This window comes from Apis laboriosa, unplaced genomic scaffold, assembly GCF_014066325.1.
Source record: "Apis laboriosa isolate Shangri-la unplaced genomic scaffold, ASM1406632v1 scaffold112_cov148, whole genome shotgun sequence".
In the NCBI taxonomy this organism is placed as follows: Eukaryota; Metazoa; Arthropoda; class Insecta; order Hymenoptera; family Apidae; genus Apis; species Apis laboriosa.
Window position 1 is genome coordinate 3,799,578 of NW_025220865.1, and position 22,253 is coordinate 3,821,830.

Here is a 22,253-nt window from a genome sequence, read left to right on the forward strand (position 1 = left end):
GAAAATTTTGTTTTTATACCAAATAATAAAAGTATTGAAAATTCTACGATAAATGTTTAAGATACTCGTTGTAATGTTTGTTTCAATGTGTAATTAAGTAAATATTCTTATCAATCGATATTTGGGAATAATTAAACATAATATTAATACCTCGAAATTCGATGATTAAGATATAGTTAATAGAAGTTTTGAATTCTTGGAAAATTCGTAAGTGGATAAATAAAGTTTTTATTTCTATTTTTTTATTTTATTCAAGAAAGTTTTAATTCTTCGAATTTTTTCATATACGATTGAATTCTAAATAATATATTATTTTATTTTATCTAAAATAATTCATATATTTGGAAAAAATTATTTTTAATCGATGTAAACTTTTCTTTTATATTTTGACAAATAAAGTTATCGAGCAAATTTTTTCATGTATAATAAACACTCGTAATTTTCATGCTTACTTTAATTTATCTTAATATTTCGTATATAAAGATTGTGATATTATGAATATTATCATTTACTCAATTTTTACTCAACAAACATTCTTGTCAAATTCTTCCTGTCAAATTGAATGAGAATCTCTGGGATGATCGGAATAAAAGTGGGAATGCAAACAACAAAACATAATAGACGCCCGCTATGGAAATGCGAATGGAAATATTAGTGAGACGAGCGATGCAAGTATAACGGATTGTGAAGAATAACGATAATCATTTTTGAAAATGAGTGGGAAACTCTAACTTTATAGAAAAATTAAGTTTATTTAGATGACGGTGAGAAAAAACCGGATATGGAATGCATTAGAAAAAACTGTACAAATTCTTATAGATATTTGTTTTTTAATCTGATAAGTAGCTTATTTTTATTTATTTAAGAAATGTATATAATAATGCATTTTTTATTGAAGTAACGAAAGTAATGAAATATATTATAAAATAAATATTTATATATGAAAAATTGTAGACGGCTGTTGCTTTTATTATATCTTATAAATTATATCTTAAAAATTTTCTGATATATCTGAAAAATATTGTTTGAATTTTACTTGAAAAAAAATAAAATGAATTAAAAAAATTATTTAAGAATAATTTTTATGTAAATTTATATAAATATAAATATATATATAAATAATATTTATATAAATATAAATATTATTAATAATTATCGTCTTTGAAATTAGAGATATATTATGAGGCCAAGAATGTAATATCTATTTTTTTACATTAAAGATTAAAATACATTGTACTTTTGAAAAAAAAATGATAAAAGTGCGTTTAATTGACGTTTAATTCGTATTTTGTCTTAATCACGCGCCAAAAGCAAGCGTAGACAAGGATAGTAAATAGTGAGAGAAGGATAGAAATAGAATAAAAATATTGAAATCAGCGCCATCTTCAGAGTGCCGTAAATGAAACACATAAAGAAAGGACAGAAAATAATGAGAAAAGGATAGAAAGAGAATAAGAATTGATCATTAGTGTCATCTCTTGATTGTTAAAGGTATCTCTTTAATAGGATAAAGTAGAGTAAGAATTAAGTATCATGCGCCATCTCTGAACTATTTCTAGAAAAAGATTTAAAAGAAATGTTTTTGATATCCAAGAGATGGCGTTAATGGTCAATTCTTATCCTATATCTATCCTTCTTTAACTATTTTCTGTCCTTTATTTTTGAGTTTCATTTGCGGCACTCTGAAGATGGCGCTGATTTCAATATTTTTATCCTATCTCTATCTTTCTCTTATTATTCTCTTTCCTTGTCTATTTGTTTTCTCTGCGGCACTAAAGATGGAGCTTTAATGCGACATTTTTTCAATTTTAATTTTATTTTTATTTTTCTCTCACAATTTGCTTTTTTTTATATATTTTTAATTATGGATATTTTTATGAATTTTCAATAATATAATGTAATTATCATTATATATATTTATTAATTTTACACAAATTGAGTGATAATGTATGATTGTTTTAAAAATACAATACATTGAATGAAAAAATGTTCATTATATTTACAAATTTTAATGTTATACAATACGCAATTATATTCAGTCAGCATATGCTTTTTTTGATTTAAAGAAATTGATATATACAAAGGTTTTCGTAATTTAAAATATATACGAAGTATTTATTTAAAAATTTTATACTGACCAGAGTTGCATTAGCATAATTTTGTTCATCTTGCACGTAATTGTAAAATCTGTTTTAAAATAATTTTTAATAAAGAAAATTTTACATGTATAATAACATGTATAATATTGATAAAAAATTATGTATAATCGATAAAAAATTATATGTATATTATAGTAAATTATACAACAATGGTCAAATACGAGTAATAATAATACTAATTATAATATAAGCTAAAATATGTTTCTAGGAATGATGCTTAGAAATATGACAATACAATTTTCTAACAATATCACAGTGTTGGTTTCTCATCTGTTGGTTCTTCTTTTATAGGATGATTACATTCCATTAATGCAGGATTCGCCACGGCAATTATATTATCTCCTCGCGAAGCTATTACCTTTATTTGATTAAATTAAAATTAGAATAAATAAATATATTTAACATAACACTATATATATATATATATATATATATATATATATATATATATATATATATATTATAACGATATATTAAAAACATACCTTAAGATTAAAATCACTTTCTTTATCCGTATTATCTGCTTCAACTTCATTAGTGTCCTGCAAATAAAATTATTCTGATTAAAATATATGAAAAATTGTTATTATTTTTTAATTTTTTAATAAAATTTTTAATTTGCAATTATGAAATATATTGAATACTAATTAAAACAATTATTTTTAATAAAATTTAATAAAATGTAATTTAATCGCTTACATGTATCGACGAAGATTCTTCATTTGAAAATGAAAGTTGACTATCCGAATCACTAATCTCCTCGATACTCGCACTAAACATGCCATTGTTATTCTTCTTCCTCCAAACTGGACTAAAACAATGCAAATGTCTGAACATCAATATATACTTGTAAAATGATCTTTTTTACGTGATATCCAAGATTTTAAATATTCTATATGAAAAATATTAAATCCATTTTGTAGTTTAGATTCAAAAATAAATATTTTTAAAATGAAAAATATATCATATATGTATTTAATTGAATTAAAATCCAATTGAGTTGAAAGTAATCACCTTGAAGATCTATGTCTTCTGATTGTCGAGTTACTTATATCCATTTCAGGACAACGTAGATCCAACTCCTCCTAGAACAGTGAACTGCTACAGATAGTAGAAATAACAAATATAGTGTATTAAATGAAAGACAGAAGAATAATAATAATTAATATCTTTGATACAACAAATATACACAACTCGTAAGGACACCAGGAACAAAGCATAGAGTCCTAACAAGTGTGGAACAAAACGATTTATTGTAAATTATTTGCAGATAATATATATGAATTTATAAAAAATATTTTTTAAAAAAAAGAATATTTGAAATAAAATATGAAATATTAAATAATTAATTTAAAAAAGAAATTCTCTCTCTCTCTCTCTCTCTCTCTCTTTCATTCTTTCTCATTCATTTACTCATTCTTTCTCTCTTTTTCTTTCTCTTTTATTTTCTGTTATTTTTTTTAAATCTAATTTTCCATAATATTCTAATATTTTGATATTGAAATAAATAACATAGAATCAACATACAAACAATCAGTGCAAAGCCATGCATGTTATGCAGAAGCTATACTTGACCTTTTCTGTTTGTGCTTCACGTGTATATGAAGTAGTTTATGTGATGTAATTATTTTGCGTGCTGGATGCATAGTTAGTAGGTTAGCGCTCATGCGAGTGCAGCAGCTCAATAATATGCCAACGATTCCAGATCAAATCACAACTATAGGATTCCATCAAGAATTTTGAATCATATTTTTCTATCTTTGGAGTATAGTAATATTTTAATATTTTAAATATTTTTTATATTTAAGATCTCTTTCTTATTATTTTATGATTATTATTCAATAATTTTTTAATTATTTATTATAATAATTTAATAATTATAACTTAATATTAACTACAATAATTATAATTTATTTAAATAAGATAATTTTGTTTTAATATGCATTTTTTTTAAATTAATTGATTTTTGTTATGCTTTTTTATAATGCATTTTCAAGTATATAAAAATATTTGTTCGACTATTTTTTTTATTTGTATCATACTACACCTATAGAATATATATGTTATAATTAATTTATATCAAAATTCTTGATTTTATCCTAAGTTTATGATGATTTTGAAATGGAATCACCTGTACATGGCTTTTTTTTATGGTCGACGTGAGCTAACCTGCGTCGCATCTTCATTCTCACCCTCGAGCTCGAGCTTTTGTCGCTTTGTACGCTCGGCATCGTTTTCCTCGCCATTTTCACGTGGTCTCGAAACCGATAAACTAAAGTATTACAAATATAAATATAATATTAACGTAACAATTCCATATAGAATTTTATCAAATTTTATATATCTTTAAAAAAATTAATAAAAGAAGAAAAATAATAATTATCTTTTAATAAAATTCATGATATTTGATATAGGTTTTCTCGCAGGTTTATTATCCATTATTTTTATTTTTAATTGAATTATTCTTCGATTCTTACCTAAATATAAAGATAAAATTTGACAATATTTTATAAGAAATTACTAAAGATACTTACTAATGATTTTTTGAATAATGATACCCAGAATCTCTCACAACACGGCGGGCCAAAGGAAAAAGTTCATCTCTTCTAGTAAGTAGGGCAGGTACGAACCTGCAAATTTGCGCTGCAGCCTCATTTACTGACACTTCGTGCAATGTCAACGGTTTCTCCGGTTTCCTCTTACAGTCAAACCTTCCATAAATTGCTGCATATTTTCGAATTTCTTCCATTCTACGTGGATCACTATCAGGCATAGCCATTACCAACTACGATAGTAACAATCGATTACATCAAAATTTATAAATCACGATTAAAGAAGAAATAATAGATAGATCGTTAAAATATGTACTTCCAAATTTTTGCAAATCTTTTTTTTAACATTATGAGGCTTTGGGTCGACCGGACGGATAGTAGCGGCGAGTCTTTCAGCAGCCTCTGCAAGTCTTTGAATTTGAGATTGCAAAAGAGTTGGGGTGGGTTGCGTTGGACTTGCGGGTGCGCCACCACCACCACCACCGCCACCACCGCTAGGACTTGGGGTTGTACCACTGCCACAAGATGATTCGCATGTTCCTACCTAAAAGAAATATTATTTTTTTGAAAATTTATCTACTTTTACATATTAGGTAATTGCATCTATAAAGAACACTTCAAAATTATTGATTTGATCAAAATTTTTTTTTATATTGTATGACCTTCTTTTGAACAAAAATCTCATTCTTAATTTTGTTATAACATAAAAATAATTCAAGTGTAACTATTCTTTCTGATAAATAAGAAATTATACATAGATATTTAATTTTTTTACATAGATTGGAATGATACATACCTGTAATACACCAGGACTGTGTGAAGTGGCATAAGGTAAAGGTGTACTGGGGCTCGGACTTTGTCGAAATGTGGTCGTGGCAACTGGTGCTGTTACACTTGTAACGGATACAATAGGGCTGGTACTTCTGCATGGTAATGGTGTTAGGGATACGTGTGACGAGACATAAGGTGTAGGAGTTGGCGTTTGAGAGGTCGTTGTGAAACCTTGAAGATTTTGCACTTGTGGCCTGGGACTCACGCAGGGGAATCCCATGCCGGCAGGAGTTTTGCATGTGGCAGACGTTGGAACGACTGGTGTTTGGAAAAGTGCTGTAACAAAATTTTCATAGTTTAATTAATGCTTCTATGATTCATTTATAAAAAGATTTCACTAGAAAAGAATTTATATATTTCTTTCATATTAACTATTAATATAATATCATATAATATAATATCACTATTATTAATATTATTAATATTATTAATATAATATTATATTAACTATTAACTGTTAATATGATAATATATAGTTAATATTCTATATTAATATAGAAATGTAATTTTAAACTCTATATTATATGTATTACTAATATTATTGATAAGATAAAAGTATATAGAAATGTCTCAATTTTCTTGTAAAAAATAAATCAAAAACATTAATTAATCATCAATTTTTATTACAATATTATGGTACTTTACAGGGATTTGTAAGCCATTCCTGAAGAGCTTTTTGAAGTCTTCTGACATGAAGAGGCTTGCTCGCCATACCAACAAGTGCCATAATTTCCAGAAATTCCTCTTCTCCAGCATCACATAATTGTTGCACGTCATCACCACCTATAATTGTTCATAAGAAATGGTTTTTTCTTTTTATGCGATAAAAACCAAATATTTCCAATGAAGATAGATATATCTACTATAATAGATAATAAATTTAAGATATTCAATATCGCATTGACATTAATATTAAATTTTAAGAATTTACGAGTTAAAAATCATGTAAATACTGCATCCTAATATTAAAATGAATTAAAAAAGAATACTCTTTACCCATTTCTAAAAGTGTGTCATAGTAACTCAACAGAGAGGCACGTTGCATCACCCTGTATAGTTGAAGTTCCGCTTCATTCTGAGGTACGGATGTCTGCACGACTGAATAATTCATGTAAAAATTGATGATATTAAAATATAAATATAACTATATAAAATTTAATTTTATTTAATAAAACAATTTAAAAAAAAAAAAAATCTTAAATATACAGTGACAAGAGAATGATCTGTCTCATCTAAAATTTTATCTATCCCAACAGTTTATATTATGATTATCCTTCAAAAGATATTCTTCAATTATAAATTTATTAAGATCTGGAAAAGAATTAATTAATTAATTGTTCGCGAATAATTAGAAACGTTATTTGGAATTAATTGGAATATCAATAAAATAAAAATTCAAACACATATTTCCCATATGCCAATAGATGCTCTTGATAGAAGGGAAAAAAGGGGGGAGAGGAAAAAAAAACGCGAAGATTATTCTCCACGAAGCAAAAATCCGGCATAATTCACGTTCCTTCGAGATTCGAGATTCGTCGAAAATAATTTCCCGGTATCTCGACATATCAAAGGGGTGGATCGTTGGTTGATCGATCATTCGGTTCGTGAGGCCGGTTCGCCGAGCTCACCTCACCGCGAGTGGCTCTCGGCCCCGACAGTATGCGGCAGACGGTCGAGCCGCCAGGGTGTCCGACTAGTTTCTTGCAAATTTCGAGGAACTGCGAGAAAAAGCGGCGTGCACACACGTACAGCGTATAAATTAATACCGGTACCGCTGGCATGGCATCGGACGCCGCAGGTCGAGGAAAGAGAGAGAGAGAGAGAGAGAGATATGGTGTGTCCCGAAGAAACAACCGTATGCCTGTGCGCGACAAGGAGGGAAGGATAGAAATTAAAACAAAAGGGGGAGAAAGATAAAACGGAAGATGAACCGAGAAACGAGAGGAAGAACGAGAGGAGAGCAAAAGTATCAGCGAGATGAAGAGGAGGAGAAGGAGGAAGAAGAGGAGGAGGAAGAAGAGGAGGAGGAGGAGGAGAGAAAAAGGGATATATTTAAGGGATGAGAAGAAAAGAGAGAGAGAGATAGGTAGCAAAAAATAAAGAGAGCGACAGGAAGCTAAGAGAGAACGATAGAGAGAAGAAATGCAGAAGGAGATACGGAGCAATACGGTAGAGCCGGCCCCTGAAAAACCTGGCCGTCAGGTCTTATTACGAAGCTGGGGCCCGGTCTCACGCTTATATACACCGACCGAGATACGAGTAAGTCCCTGACAGCAGCGGGGTGACTCGTTCCGCGAGATTTTTCTGACGTTGGCCCCTGCAGCCACGGCTGAACCCGAAGGGATATGTGGATCTTTCTAATGAGGCGCCGATCTCCTACGTTCCCCATTCCCCCACTTTTACGTTCTTTCCACTGGGTTCATTTCACGAAACGAGCATCGTTATGCGCCTCTAATAAGTGCCATAAAATTTTATTTATTTGAATACCAGCGTATTGTGAAATTAACAGATCCACGATTATGGATTAATATTATTGGTGAAATTTTAATTATTATAGAGTACAATAATTATACAAGTTAATTTGTTAACTAAAACGAATGAAATTCTATAAATTCTAAATTGATCTGAATAATTGAGGTGAAAGTATATTAAACAATTCTAAATACATAGGTACAATTGGAAATTTTAGATATATAAAAGAAAATCATAATTGAAATACGTGTATTCATATGGACAGGCAATGGTAAATTTAATTTCTCTTAGAGATTTAATTTGAGTACACTCTGATCGTAATTATCCGATAGGAAAGACTCTCTACTGAACATCCTTCTCGCGCGATCAAGTAAAGTAGCTATACCTCTGACCGACAGTCTAGGACAAGCAGTGCATTTACATAACAACTTTTTTGGCACGAGATAATCGTTTTTGTCGGCGGGGAACACGTACGCGAGTCGGAGGCAGAGTCGTCACGGCATAGCATCCAATACCGCGCACCAGGGACGCGCTAAGAAAAACCTGATCCTACCGTGGTCTCCTCAGCCTCCCTGGGAACGATGCGTACGCGCCACCTCTTTGCCACCACCGACTTTTCTCTTTTGTGTCCACAGTTCACTGTCATTCCATCACTTTTCAGCGGATTACAAGATGCTCGACTATCTTGTTTCTTCATTCTCTTTATATTTTTTCTTTTTTATTTATAAGTCTCCATTTAATTTGTTAACGAAATGCTTGAAAGATTATCGATATTTAAGATCTTCTTTTACATGGATAAAGTTTCAATAATATGCTTCGCATAACTTTTGATCTCTGAGATTATTTATGAATTTTCGTTTGAAGGTTATATATCATACCTATTAATTTAATGTTTTTTACAGTTGATAGTCTTAATTTACTATATTTTAAATATTCATTGTTAATGGAGTTTTTTCTTCTTGTTAATGTTTGTTTAATCTTTTTGTGAACATATCAAATAATAGTTCTAATTATTAGAAACAGCTATACTTCTAATAATTATTTCATCACTTACATCAATCGATTCTATTCTCAAACGATTCTTCCACGCTCTAATTTCTTTTTCCAATTGAACAAATTTATTAAATAACAAAATTGTTTTCGTGTAATCAAACAAAGCTAAGAGACAATCTAAAGAGTTTTCATCAGCTGAAATAAACTTCGCAAAACTGAAAGAAAAGAAACGAGATTTCCTTCGGGAATACCATCAAATGCTTCAAGAAGAATCGATAAATCCTCCAGCGTAATGGACAGGGAGAAAAGTTAGGCAGGGGATGAAGAAACATGATCATGGTACGAAGAAATCGGGAAGGGATTAAGAAAATAACCATTCAATGGAACATATATATATATAAACGAAGCTTAGAAACGTGAGGAAGGATGAACGAAGTAAAGAAGGAAGATGATGAGAGAAAAGAAAAAGGAAGCCAAGACGGATCCAGTGGCTAAGCGAAGTGAGGTTAGGAGTGGTCTAGAAGCAGCCATCGGTAGATGAGGGAGGTGGTCCTGGGTAAAAGACGTTGGACGTGGTAAAGAGAAGAGAGGATGAGGGTGAGAGCGAACGAATGGTACAGCTTCTTTGTTCGATAGCTCACGGTACGGACGCTCTTCCGATGCAACGCAAAAACGAGTCTAGTTTCTTAGAAGCGGCCGTTCTCGCGCGGCAACGGCACCGCACACCACTGGCGGCAGCACCAGGCAGCAGCAGCAGCAGCAGCGGTTAGTATTTCGCTTTTTACCGGCATTGTAATCAAGGAAGGGTTAGGTGAGTTTTTGTCTAGTGCCTCTGCCGCCGCTTGGACAAAACACCGGACAGATGGACTGAGTCGCCGTTTCGATCCCCCTACCTTTCCTTTCTCTCCCTTTCTCACTATTTCTCTCCCTCTTTCTCTCTTTATCTAGTTCGCGCTAAATCTTTCCCATCTCTCTCTTTCTTTCACTTCTTCTTTTTGCAATCTTTCTCTCTCTCTCAGTTTCTTGGTTATCTTCACGGCTATCCCTGTCCCACCGAACAGCCCCCTTTTTATCTCTCACGTTACTTTCCGTGCACCACCCCTTCTTCCTTCTTCTTCTTCTTCGTAGGTATATATCCCCGTTTTACCTTACCATTTTCGTTCCCTACACAGTTACCCTCCTGAGCCCCTCCCTCTAATATATACCAGCACCACCACCGATGCTTCTCTAGGATAGTATTTTACTTATCCCCACTTTTTGTCTACCCTCTCTTTCGACGATGGTGAACTCCCCTTCAAAGAGAAGGGAGGAAAAAAACTAATTTGCTGGTCAACGATCAACGAAAGAGAAAGAGAGAGAGATACTGCTATGAGATATAGAATCTTTTAACATAATATTTTGTTTGTTAAATGAGTATGAGAATATTTTATTTTTCTTTCTTTTCGAAAAATTTTTCGAGCAATCTTTTTTAGCGAAAAATTTACATATTTTTAAAATACGTTCCAAAAATATTGAAATCATCATAAATCTTATACGACTAAAATTCAAACATTTTTATATTTATCATCTAAAAATATTATTGAATCATAATGAAATAATAGAAATATTCTTACTTCTTATTCAAAGACTATACAGATAATTACACGTTATTTCTTTCCCAAGGATAAAACCAATCATCTCTTTACGATCTCAATAAATTTGTCCCACAACTCACAATAATTTATCCTTCGAATTGATTATATACATTCAGCGTCCCATATTCCATTGATTAACATCCTTCTATCTTAACTTTCAGCCATAATCTTTGAATGGCGACATTTAAAAAATGAAGGGTGGCACGACGATCGATTGGGCCCAGGGTAAGGAAACGTATTTCCTGTGTCTTGGGGGGTAGCAATGGTTGTAGGCAGACATTGGCTGGCTTACCGTTTTTAACTATGCAGCAGGGTGGGGCCCAAATTCCATCCCACAGCCAACCTCCATCACTTTTCCATCCCCTGCTGTTTCAAACTTCTCTCCCTTCCCTTAGGCGCATTTTAAAGTATGGTCGACCGATTTTGTGCCCGCATGCCGCGCCATCGAGAAAAAACTGGCAGTCCGTTAAAATTGCAAAACACCACGACACGTAATCTTTATTTGGTGGTGGGACACAGAGCGGGATGAAATCCACGTCATCGCCGGTGAGAGACGGTTAAGTTCTTCGGCTGTGATGTACTTAATGGATTTCATTCTTACTATTAACCCTTCAATGATGCGTTAAAGGTGACAAAGTTCGAATATACATTATGAAAAATTATATTAATATTGAAACAATTATCGATTTTCTTTTATTTCTTTGTAGCATAGTATTTTAATTTATATTGACCATCAAGTATAATTATATCGAATTTTTATTTGAATATCTATAAAGTTTTTAATATCCTCCAATTACATTATATTTTTATTCTTTATCAATCATTATTAATATTATTTATCAAAGAAGAAAAAAAAATTCATAAAATTTTGTATATTGATTTAAAATATAAATTTATACAGAAATTTCTTAACACACCATGTAACATTGTTCTAATTAAGTAATAAGTAATAAGTTCAAATAATTCTTTCGAATCAAGATATTTAATATCAATCTCGTATAAATAAAATAAATCGAATCGATCATTGTAACGAAAGAAAGAAAGAAAAAAAAAAAAACTATTAAAACGCATATAACAACATATAGTATCACGATACAAAATATTTTTGTCTGATGCATTTCTTCGCCTCCGTGGAAAAGTAACCGGAACGGAAAAGAAGATACTTAATCTAAGTTTCTGTTCGGAGAAACGATGACGCGTCCGCGTAGTATGGCGCAAAAATAGACAATCCCGACCGAGAGAAATAAAATGCAGAAACTCGACGGGGGAACAAAATGAAAGAGTTCGGAGGTCGACCAAAAAGATCTCTCGTCCACGTAACGAAAACAGATTGGGTAAAAAGTCGTGCGACAGGGTTCGGCCGAATAAACAGGATAAATCTGGATTCCATCGCAAATAGCGATGAGTTTAGCGATATACTTGCATGATAATCGTTTTTGCAGCCGTATCTCTCTTCTACCTGGATGTACACGGGACCGTCTGAATCGATATCGTGAATGCGATCGAAACGTTCCGGTAATAATAAATTGCATTGGCCTTTTGCGTTTAATTATTTATATTATTGGATTGGATATGATATCGAGAAAAAAAATTAAAATTAAATGATAAATGATCAATCGAATAATAATAATAATAATATTATATTTTATTATAAATTAAATTTTTATTTTTATTATTTTAAAATTATATCTTTTATTATAATTTTTATTTTGTAGAGATAGTTGAATTGATTTTTTAAAATTAAGAGAAAAATTAATACAAAATAATGCAAAATCGAATATTTTGTATTTGAACATTTCGTCAAAGAGCATCGATTAATTTTTAATCAAAATTAGTAAATAATATAATATCATTAAATTATCATTATTTTTTAATATGCATAATTAATTTTAATTTATTGGTACTTAAGTGATATATATATTAATTTTTGTCATAAAAAACGAATTTTTATGCGTATAATGAAATAATAAAAAATTTGTTATTAGTTATACGTGTGATGAAAAGTAGTTAAATAATTGTAAAGACAATATAAAAAAATAGAAATCTGGTGTAAAACCTCGGAAGAAACGTTTCCCACGGGCATCCAATGTGAATAAACTATTTTTTCAGCAAGTTTTTTCTCGGGTCCAAATAAGATGAAGCAAAGGGTTATAAGCAAAACATCGGGGGCTAATTTTTTTTTTTCTTAAATGGAAGCGCTCGCCACTTTTTAGTCACACTCACACGATCTTCAAAAGCAAGGACTCGCTTCACTGTTTCGATCGCTACTTTTACTTTGCATTTATATATCTTCGATAAGTAAATATAATAATAATGGAAGCTGAATGTTACGTTATCAAATTGAATTAAAGCAATAATCGAAAAATATGAATAACGAATTTGATATCGAAACAGTAAAACGATATACAGACAACAATTAGTTTCATTAATTAAAACCAACTAATTTTCTTATCCCATTCTAACAATATTTCATCATATGAAAAATGATAACAGCAATGGCGAACAATATTACTCGAAAAGACGAATTCAATAATTTCTTCCTATTTTTATCCTAATCACAATTTCCAATACGTATCTACACGCGAAATATGATAGCAACGATATGACGAACAATATTTCTCTCTTTCTCCCTTCTAATGAAACATAAAAAAAACTTAAAGGAAAGGGAGAAAAAAATAGGACGTATTTATCTAATCACGTTCCAATACGTATTATCTACACGCGGAAAAATAATAAAAATAATAGTAACAATGTTACTCCCCCTCTAATGAAAAATGGAAAAAATTCAAAGAGGAAAAAAAAAGACGATTTCCTCCGTGTTCATCGTACTTCAACAACATTCCAACCGCAACGTAACACACCGCCCTGATAAAAAGAAAAACGGGAATGCGAAAGACGAGCAAACGAAGCGAGTGTATACGATGCGCGATATATATATATATATACATATATACATATACGTTTCCCGCCACCCAGCCGCTCTTCTTCTCCCTTAGTCTCGCAAGGTTGAAGACTGATAAAAACGCGGCAGAAAAACTTCTCTATCATAGGGCTTGGGGAGCGAGCGTAGCTGAGGGTGGTGGAGGGAAACTCGCCGAGGCAAAAACGTCCTGAGAAAGGAAGAGATCAGATAGAACGTCGGGGAGCCCGCGCGCGCGCGGCAAAGAAAGAGGGAAGAGCGTATACCGAGGGAGAGGAGGAAGAGACAAAGAATTCTTTTCGAGGTATTTGTTTTTTTTTTTTTTTTTTTTCCCCTCCTCCCTTCTCCACCACCTCCTTCTCTCGTTCGTCTTCTGGGTCAGACCACTCTTCCGAGTTTTTTTTTTTTTTTTTTTTTCAAAGACAGACTGATGGAAAGGGTGACGATATGCATATGGTCGAAGAGGAGGGCCGGACCAACGGGTCCGGTCGGATCACCCTGAGACTCGTACATATGTATTCGTATACATGTATTTTATTCCAGTTTTAGACCACTGCACGGGTAATGTTGGAACGACAGGTAGAGAGGCGAGGGCGCGACTGTGCATCGTTTTTTGGGATTATAGAAGTTTAGAACAAGAAAAGGAAAAGGGGGAGGGGGAGAAAAGGGGGATAACAAAAAAAAAAAAAGAAAGAAAGAGGAGAAGTATATGGGAAAAGGTGTACGCGAGAAACCCCCTCCCCTCACCGGTGATGAGGCAAAGGACTTCTTGCCTGTTAATTTATTCGCGAACGAAATAAAGATCCTCCCCTCTCCTGTGGGAATATTCTGGCTTCTGGTTCTTTACTTCTACATCTTTTGACAAACGATCCATCCTAGCCGTGCAATCGATTATCCTTGATGGAAAAGAACATTCCAGGTAATATCGTGTTTCAATTTTTACATCTTGAATATTAGAATGGAAAGGAAAATTTATGAAATAGGTATATTGATTACGAGTTTTACGATATTGAATATTGTAAATTCATATATTTAAGAGCACAATTAAAAGAATGAAGGTATAACGAGAATTTTAAATATCTTTTATACTTTTGCATAAATTTAATATAATATAAACACAGAAAAATTTTACTTATATTGGAAGTGAAAAGAATCGGCCGAATATTCAGACGATTTCGAAGGAAATCGTTAATATTTCATAAAAAAAGGAATTTTTCGTATCATAGGATATACGATAACAATTTATTTCTAGCATTTTAAATGTTCGGCCAGCACAAATATTAGCGGCGTACACGCAGCTGCTTATTCTAACGAGCTCTTTGATTCCACTTGTGTACTCTGCACGCCTTCTGAACGAGTTTTCTGTACATACCTCTATTCCAACATTAAAGGGATGCTTGAATGTAATCTGAATATGATCAAAAAGTCGTGCGATCCGTGGGTGGATGCACTCGAATACGGGTTAATTCGAATGACAAACCGGAACGTGAACTAAAATGATTCGTGAAGACACGGTGAAATAAAAAAAAGCGTAACCCTTTTTCTGCATGATTCTTTCCAAATAAAATGAAAGAAGAAAAAAGAGAAATGTAATTTTTGTTCTTCTTATATATTTGTAAAAATTATTAACATTAAAACAAAAATTATTAACAAAATTATTAAATTTTTAAACGTTAAACATATATAATATATAGAATAGTAAACAATAATTTTCTATTTTTGATTAAGAATATATCATAAATTGAATGGAAATAAATTTTTTCAAAATTTGACACTATTATTTATTCTTTATAAAAAAAGAATTTTAAATAGATATCTATAATTTGTATCTCGATCCCTCGTAATTGAATCTTTTAAAAAAAAAAAGTTACTAAAAATAGTTCTCTCTAACTCAAGAAATAGAAATTACTAATTTTATTTATTTATAGATAGACAATTTACGAGCGTTCATTTTATGAACTATATATAAGTACTTTGTAAAAAAAAAAAAAGTATAATAAAATATTTATCAAAAATTAAAGAAATAAATAAAATTAAAAATTATTTAATTAATTTTAATTTTTCAATTATTAATAAAAATAAAGAATATAAAAAAAATTATTTAATTTCATTTTTATAATTTTATATTATTTAAAAGATATTATTTTTATAGATATATAAAAAGAAAAAAATTGATTATTTCTCTGTCCATACCAGTCACAAAAGAAGATAATCATAAAATAAGAGAGGCTTGGGAATGCGAGAGGGATCGGTGCCGTAGAATTAATTTGTAAAAAAAAATTCTTGGCTCAATAAGTTCTAAGTAAGCGCGGGAATCCGACAAACTTGCTGCAAAAAGTTCAACATTTTTTGTTAAGTTGCATAGCGGCGGAGTAGCGAGCAAGTGGCCGTTTTTACATACATTCGGCCTCAAATTTATGACGCACCGAATTATCCCAGTGTTTCGAATAGGCCGCCTTTTGCATACTAATTCTAAGCAAACAGGGTCATTCGATTTCATTTGAAATTAAAACACAAAAAATGACAGAATCTTTTTTTTTTCTTATCGATTCGAGGTCATAAAAAAAGAATAGATGGCAAAAAATATGAAAAAAAAAGAAAAAAAACAACACTTAACCTTTCGAATTCAAAACGAGAATTATGAAACGTTCGTTTTAATGGAAAAATACCAAAGAATTAAACAAAAAAAAATAGATAATCGAATTCTTTTTCCTTGAATTTCGAAATAATTTCTAATGTCTCAGGTTACGGTACAATTTGCGTATAATAGCTTTCTCTGTTAATGTTTCAACATGAAATAAAATAAAGAGATATTAAGAAAGAAAAACGAAGAAAAAGAAACAGAAGATGAAAAGAGAGAAGGAGAAAAGAAATGGAAAAAGAAGGAACAGTCTTTTGCAGCCAATGGACCAACTGCCGTCTTCGATATCTTCTCTCTCGCAATTTCAACTTTCGGAGAAACGGCGGGCAAAACCGCGAAACCAGCGCTTTTTTATTATTAGTCTGCAATGGTCAACTCCGTGTGCCCTCTATACTGTTATACTACCGTTGGTTGTTTCATCTTGTAAGAAACTGACAAAAACCGTTCTCGCAATAGTTGCTCACCGATGGCGGAAGAAAAAGCATCTTTTTGCGCGACGCGACGCTTTTTGCCCGTTTCCTGAGTCATGTCTCTTCCTATCCCGAGTAGACAAAGCACATCTACTTTATGTATCCGCATATATTTATAGTCTATATATATGTATATATTTCTGGGATTTTAAAAATGACTTTTTCAAAAAGAAAATTGAAATGATGGATAGAAGAATTGAGGTTCTTAAATATAATAAATGATTGAAAAAAATGATTGATTATTGTGCTGATAATTATATTTTCGTTTTGTATATAATATCTTATTTTTTGAATTCATGTTTTATGAACGCGTCAGAAATTTATTAATTCGAAATTCTTTTTAATTAAATAATAATTGAAAATGAATTAGATATGTCTATTCAGATATATCTCTAAGATATGCGTGGTGGTGGTGATTGGTCATTTATTTCACATTAATAATTATTTCATACAAATTTAACATCTTCTAAAAAAATTAATTTATTAAATCATCAGTTTCAAAATTTGTTTTTTTTTAATATGACTACATGTGTCTGTTTATATTCGTCATTTATACTATCATATAAAAAATTAAAAGTATAAGTTAATAAAGATTCCATTATTTAGACATAAATTGTATATTTTATTAAAAAATTTATAAGTTTTATAAATTATTCATTTTTTAAATATCTATTTTTCCATAATATTTTTATATGTAAAACATTCAAACATTCAACATAAGTATTTATATGTAGATAAATATTTAATACCTCATAATTATTATCGTCTTTTTTACCTCTTGTATCCTACATAATGCATATTTATAATTGATATTTGTTCTAAAAAATAACAGAGGCAATCAATCATTCATACATATTGATTTAAAGAATTATATAATATGATCGATATAATCATTAATCTAGCTATTAATCTCATTCAAAAATATTAGCAAATAAAAATCTAAATATTCTATTAGTTTTTTTCTTTTTTAGAAGAATTTTTACAATAACTTTCTGATTAAAAAAAACTACATAGAAAAAAAACAATTTTCATAGACGTAAAAAATATAAAAATATATATAATTTACAATCAGATAATATTATAACTTACGCGTGCCATTGACATTTCTGCTGAGTATCTTCGGCACAGCAGCGGTAACCGCGCTGACTGCGGAAACACTTGGGACAGTAGGAACAGGAGGGACAGTAGGGATAGTGGATAGTACAGTGGCAGGTTGCTGATGTTTCGTCGGCGGACTTGCCACCACGACCACAGAATTCTGTATGGTACAAGTGGCTGAAGTGAGAGCGCCAGCACCAGCGACACCAGGAACCGCGTTGATCGGCGCCGTTGACACTGGAGATGCTGTACCGATACCGCAGCTTGTGGTTACCGCCGCTGTCGTCTCTTCCGGCGTGGGGCCTCCAAGCACGCGACTCTCCATTTTCAACAGTTAACACCACTTTCGATTCTTTCCTCACCGGGAGGATCGCACCGAGGCGTTACCTCCCACGATACGCACTCACTACACTCGACAACAATGTTTGTCGTGTTCAAAAGCATCAAAAGGTACTATATGCATTTATGATATCACGCACCTTTTACTCAATACCTTACATCTCTAATAGGAACATGAGAAATATGCTAATCATTAATAAAAAGTGTTTAAAAAAATGAAATAATTATATTTTGACATTATTGACCAATAGTTATGATAAACGAACATGTACGTGGTAAGTGAAACACCGATGAAAGTATAAAGAAAGTTAATAATTGAAGTTAATAATTGAAAAAAAATATTTTCATTATATAAAAAGATCTGAATATGAAAAAAACAAAGTCAAATGTGAGTTATATTCCTATAGACACATAAAGTCAGTGGCACTTATAACACGTGAATTGAAATCGTGAAAATTGTCAATATCCTTATTATTGTGATTTTTTCTATCAAAGAATTAATAGTTTAACTCCCTTCAGCAACACCAATTCTTTTTTTTGTAAACGTGTCAAATATATGTATATATATATAAAATTGAAATTATTATTATAGAAAAAATAAAGTAAATAAAATAATTTAACGTTAACACTTTGAAAAGCAACAGCGAGATACTTGGAACGATGACGCGGTGCACATTGCCGGCCATCGAGTGATTCCACTACGTGCTGTGTCGTGCCCCCTCCACTCAACTATACAACGTGCAATATTACCCCCACCATAGACATATTCACGTGCGGTTATCCCCACTTTTTGAATAGTGCCCCCACCTCTCAGAACAATGAGGAATGATAGACATTACCAAGTTAACCACAGTACGTAAATCTCAAATTCTTATGCTGCAATTCCCACACTAAGATAAATAATGAATATAAATAATACTTATCTTTTTGAATATTTGATTTATATTTCAATGTTTTATTTGTTAAATAAAAAATAAATCAAATATATATGTATTTAAAAGATTATAGTATTAATAGTTTTTTAATGCAATAGAGTTATCTCTATCTAATCTCTATCTAATAGAATTGATCATATTAAATTGATTGATTTCTGATTTAAATACGTTTATTCTAATATTTGATAACATCAAATATTATTCAATGTATTCAATTCAATCAGTTTAAATCAATTATATATATAGAATCATCAAATAATGATTATTATATATTATATTATATATATATTATAAATGAAATAGATAAATTTTAGGATATTAGATAAATATTTAAATATTGAAATTTTTGATTTTTTTAAATGTTAATATGAATGATTTATGAATCAATTATGGAATAGGTTGATAATTTATTTAATACATTTTTTTAATTCATTAAGAATTAAATTATAAAAACTTAAAAACAATATTTTAATTAATCGTCGATATAAATGAATTTTTGCTAAATTTATAAACTTAATCAATAAACAATACAATTACAATATATAAAAAAACCATCAAATAACGAAAGATCATTAACAATAATATTTTTTAATTTAACCACATCAGTTTTATCATTTTTCTCTACATAGATAACTTACTTACATAGTAGCTGTAGATGTAGAACATATATATTCCTTCTTGAGACTATGATGTCGATGTCACTCTACCATGCCTACTATCTTTACCATTCTGGTAAACGAATAGTCACAAGAGAAACAGAAAGAAGACTCATTGTAAAAAGCTATCTTCCCGCCCCTCCGTCCTATGCATCCCCTAGAAGGATCTTACAATCATTTCATCCTATTGGTTCATGAACAATTAACATTTTTATAAATTATATTTTACGAATTCTTAAATTAATATATATATATTTATAATATAATTAATAAATTTATAATATTCATTTAAATTGTTATTAATTTATTTATAGAGAGAAATGAAAAAAAAAAATTAAAAAAATTTAATAATATTATATAATCTTAATATCTAATATTATTATAGTATAATTAAAATTTATTAATATTTTTATGATTAAAATATATATGCATATAAGCATATATTATGCTTGTCATTAGATTGTTTATTGAATTTTTATTGAATTTATTACTATTTATATACTGAATTTTGAAAGATCATTATCATTTCCATTTTTTAAAGTCATGATGTATATATATCTTTCTTGTAATTCTAAACTAAATTTCTAAAAAAGTTAAAAACTAAATAAACAAGAAAGAAATTGAAAAATATCGAAAGATCAATTACGTGTACAATTTGTTTTCTTACCATTACCATTTCTCACGATTGCGGTGAATGATTCTTCATTTTTTGTCATCCAACGGCATCATAGTTCTTTTCCTAGTCTAGTCTGCTACTCTTATTTTTGCCAGCCTTATTTTTACGCCTGTCCACCCACTACTATTACTATTGCCCCTCTACTTTTCCCGCCCTACTATTCTCACTCCATTGGCCTACCTTTTCCGCACCAGTAGAAATAGAGAGAAAGATTTTTATTCTCGTAAATGGAAAAACCAGGGTAGAGAGGGAGGTTTTGCCAGCCAACCGCTGCTGCGAGCGAAATTTTTTGCTTTGCCCTCGTCGTCGACAAGCTCGTCGAAGGGTAAGTTAGGAAAGACGGGGTTGAGAAGACGGGTTTGAAGTTTATCTTGCAGGATTATAATATTCATCTTATATTTTTTATTTAGCGAAAATTTATTTATGAAATTATTAATATAATTCATTCATCATTAATTCATAATCATTAATTTAAATATTTTAAAAAATATTTTAAAAAATTAAAATAAGAAAATTTATTATTTGTTAAAAAAACGATGAAATAATTAATATATTATTATATAAAATAGAAAACATATTAATGATTAATAATAATAAAATAAATCTAATTTTAAATAAATAAATATATAATATAAATACTATTCGTATTTTGTTCTTTTCAAAAAAGAAAAATTTTTTATATTGTACAATAGTTTTTTGTCTATTTTTCAATTTATTACTTAATGAATTTTCATGCTTATATTTTTTAAACATATTGCTTATGATATAATCTGATCTTAATTCTGATTTTAATCAATATTAATAGTTTGAATTTTTATTAAAATTCTCTTGTTATTAAAGAATTTTTTAACTTCAGTTTATAAATATTCATTTTTGCATTTAATCTTCTATTTCTTTTTTAACAAATAAATTAAGAAAAAAAATGTTAATATCCGATTTATGAAATAATGATATAATTCTTTAGATACACATCATATGCAAAATTTCGAGGCCTGAAAAATAATTCAGAAAGGGTTCGAATATACGGTAATCAACTTTTTTCATTAGAACTTCTTGCCCCCTTTTCATAGGAAAATAGCAAAAAATTGTGAACTATACTCTCAATGTGAAACTCGTAAGATTTTATCAAGATATAATTCAACTTTCTTCGGTTGAAAGATACAACATAATGAACAAAAAATATAAAAAACTATTTTTCATTCATTTTTCTAAAGTATATTTTATATTTATATGATTATATATTCTATTGTAATAATTAGAATTCTAATTATAGATTAATCTAAAATCTAATTATAGATTATTCATTGATTTTATATTATAACATTCATAAACATTTGCATAAAATTATGCATAAAATTATATTTAATTTAGATTTATTAATTTTAAATATTAATATATATATATATTTATATATGTATAATATTTCTTTAATAATGTTTAATATTATGTTTTATATATTTATACTATTATTGGATATAATTAAAAAAGAATACATTTTTTTTTTTAATATTTATAATTCTGATATTTTAAGTTTTTTATAAATGCGAATGGCAGTAAAATTAGTATAATTAGTTTAATGACTGATAATTAAAAACTAATTAAACGACAATACTCAATATTTAGATTCATACTTAATACTATACATAATCGTTACATCATTCTTAAAAAAAAATATTCTCGCATTATCACTTACAGACTATACATTTACATAGTACATTGTTGATTATTTATCAACTTTTATATATATTAAAATAAATGCATAAAGTCGTATTAAAAAAAAGACATATTCAAATATTTAAAATAAATATTAAAGTCACATTTAACATAAATTGTCAATTATTATATTATCAATTATAAAAACTTTCTAGGAACTCGTA

General features: G+C 29.7%; 1 protein-coding gene across 6 annotated transcripts; it reads right to left on the reverse strand.

Moving 5' to 3' along the window:
- Window positions 1–2,152: 2,152 nt before the first annotated feature.
- LOC122713310 (NGFI-A-binding protein homolog) lies at window positions 2,153–9,742 on the reverse strand. Of its 6 annotated transcripts, XM_043933670.1 has the most exons (11): window positions 7,171–9,742; window positions 6,539–6,640; window positions 6,188–6,325; window positions 5,508–5,818; window positions 5,028–5,255; window positions 4,694–4,944; window positions 4,329–4,431; window positions 3,174–3,244; window positions 2,859–2,970; window positions 2,645–2,701; window positions 2,153–2,517 (listed from the first exon to the last, which is right to left on the reverse strand). In XM_043933670.1, exons 2-11 carry the CDS (start codon window positions 6,585–6,587, stop codon window positions 2,410–2,412), a joined length of 1,428 nt encoding a protein of 475 aa, XP_043789605.1. In that variant the 5' UTR covers window positions 6,588–6,640; window positions 7,171–9,742; the 3' UTR covers window positions 2,153–2,409. The 6 variants fall into 6 exon arrangements, 4 of the variants coding, with proteins under 4 accessions (XP_043789605.1, XP_043789612.1, XP_043789598.1 ...); XM_043933677.1 differs by lacking the exon at window positions 7,171–9,742 and having other exon boundaries at window positions 4,790–4,944; window positions 6,539–6,754; XM_043933663.1 differs by lacking the exon at window positions 7,171–9,742 and having other exon boundaries at window positions 3,174–3,241; window positions 6,539–6,754.
- Between the last annotated feature and the right edge of the window lie 12,511 nt (window positions 9,743–22,253).

Coding starts and splice junctions, on each gene's coding strand:
- LOC122713310 (XM_043933654.1), bottom strand. CDS start 6,653: ATGAATTATTCAGTCGTGCAGACATCCGTACCTCAGAATGAAGCGGAA. Junction 4,945..5,027: donor AGATTTGCAAAAATTTGGAA/GTACATATTTTA, acceptor TTACTATCGTAG/TTGGTAATGGCTATGCCTGA. Junction 2,702..2,858: donor AAGAATCTTCGTCGATACAT/GTAAGCGATTAA, acceptor TTTTATTTGCAG/GACACTAATGAAGTTGAAGC.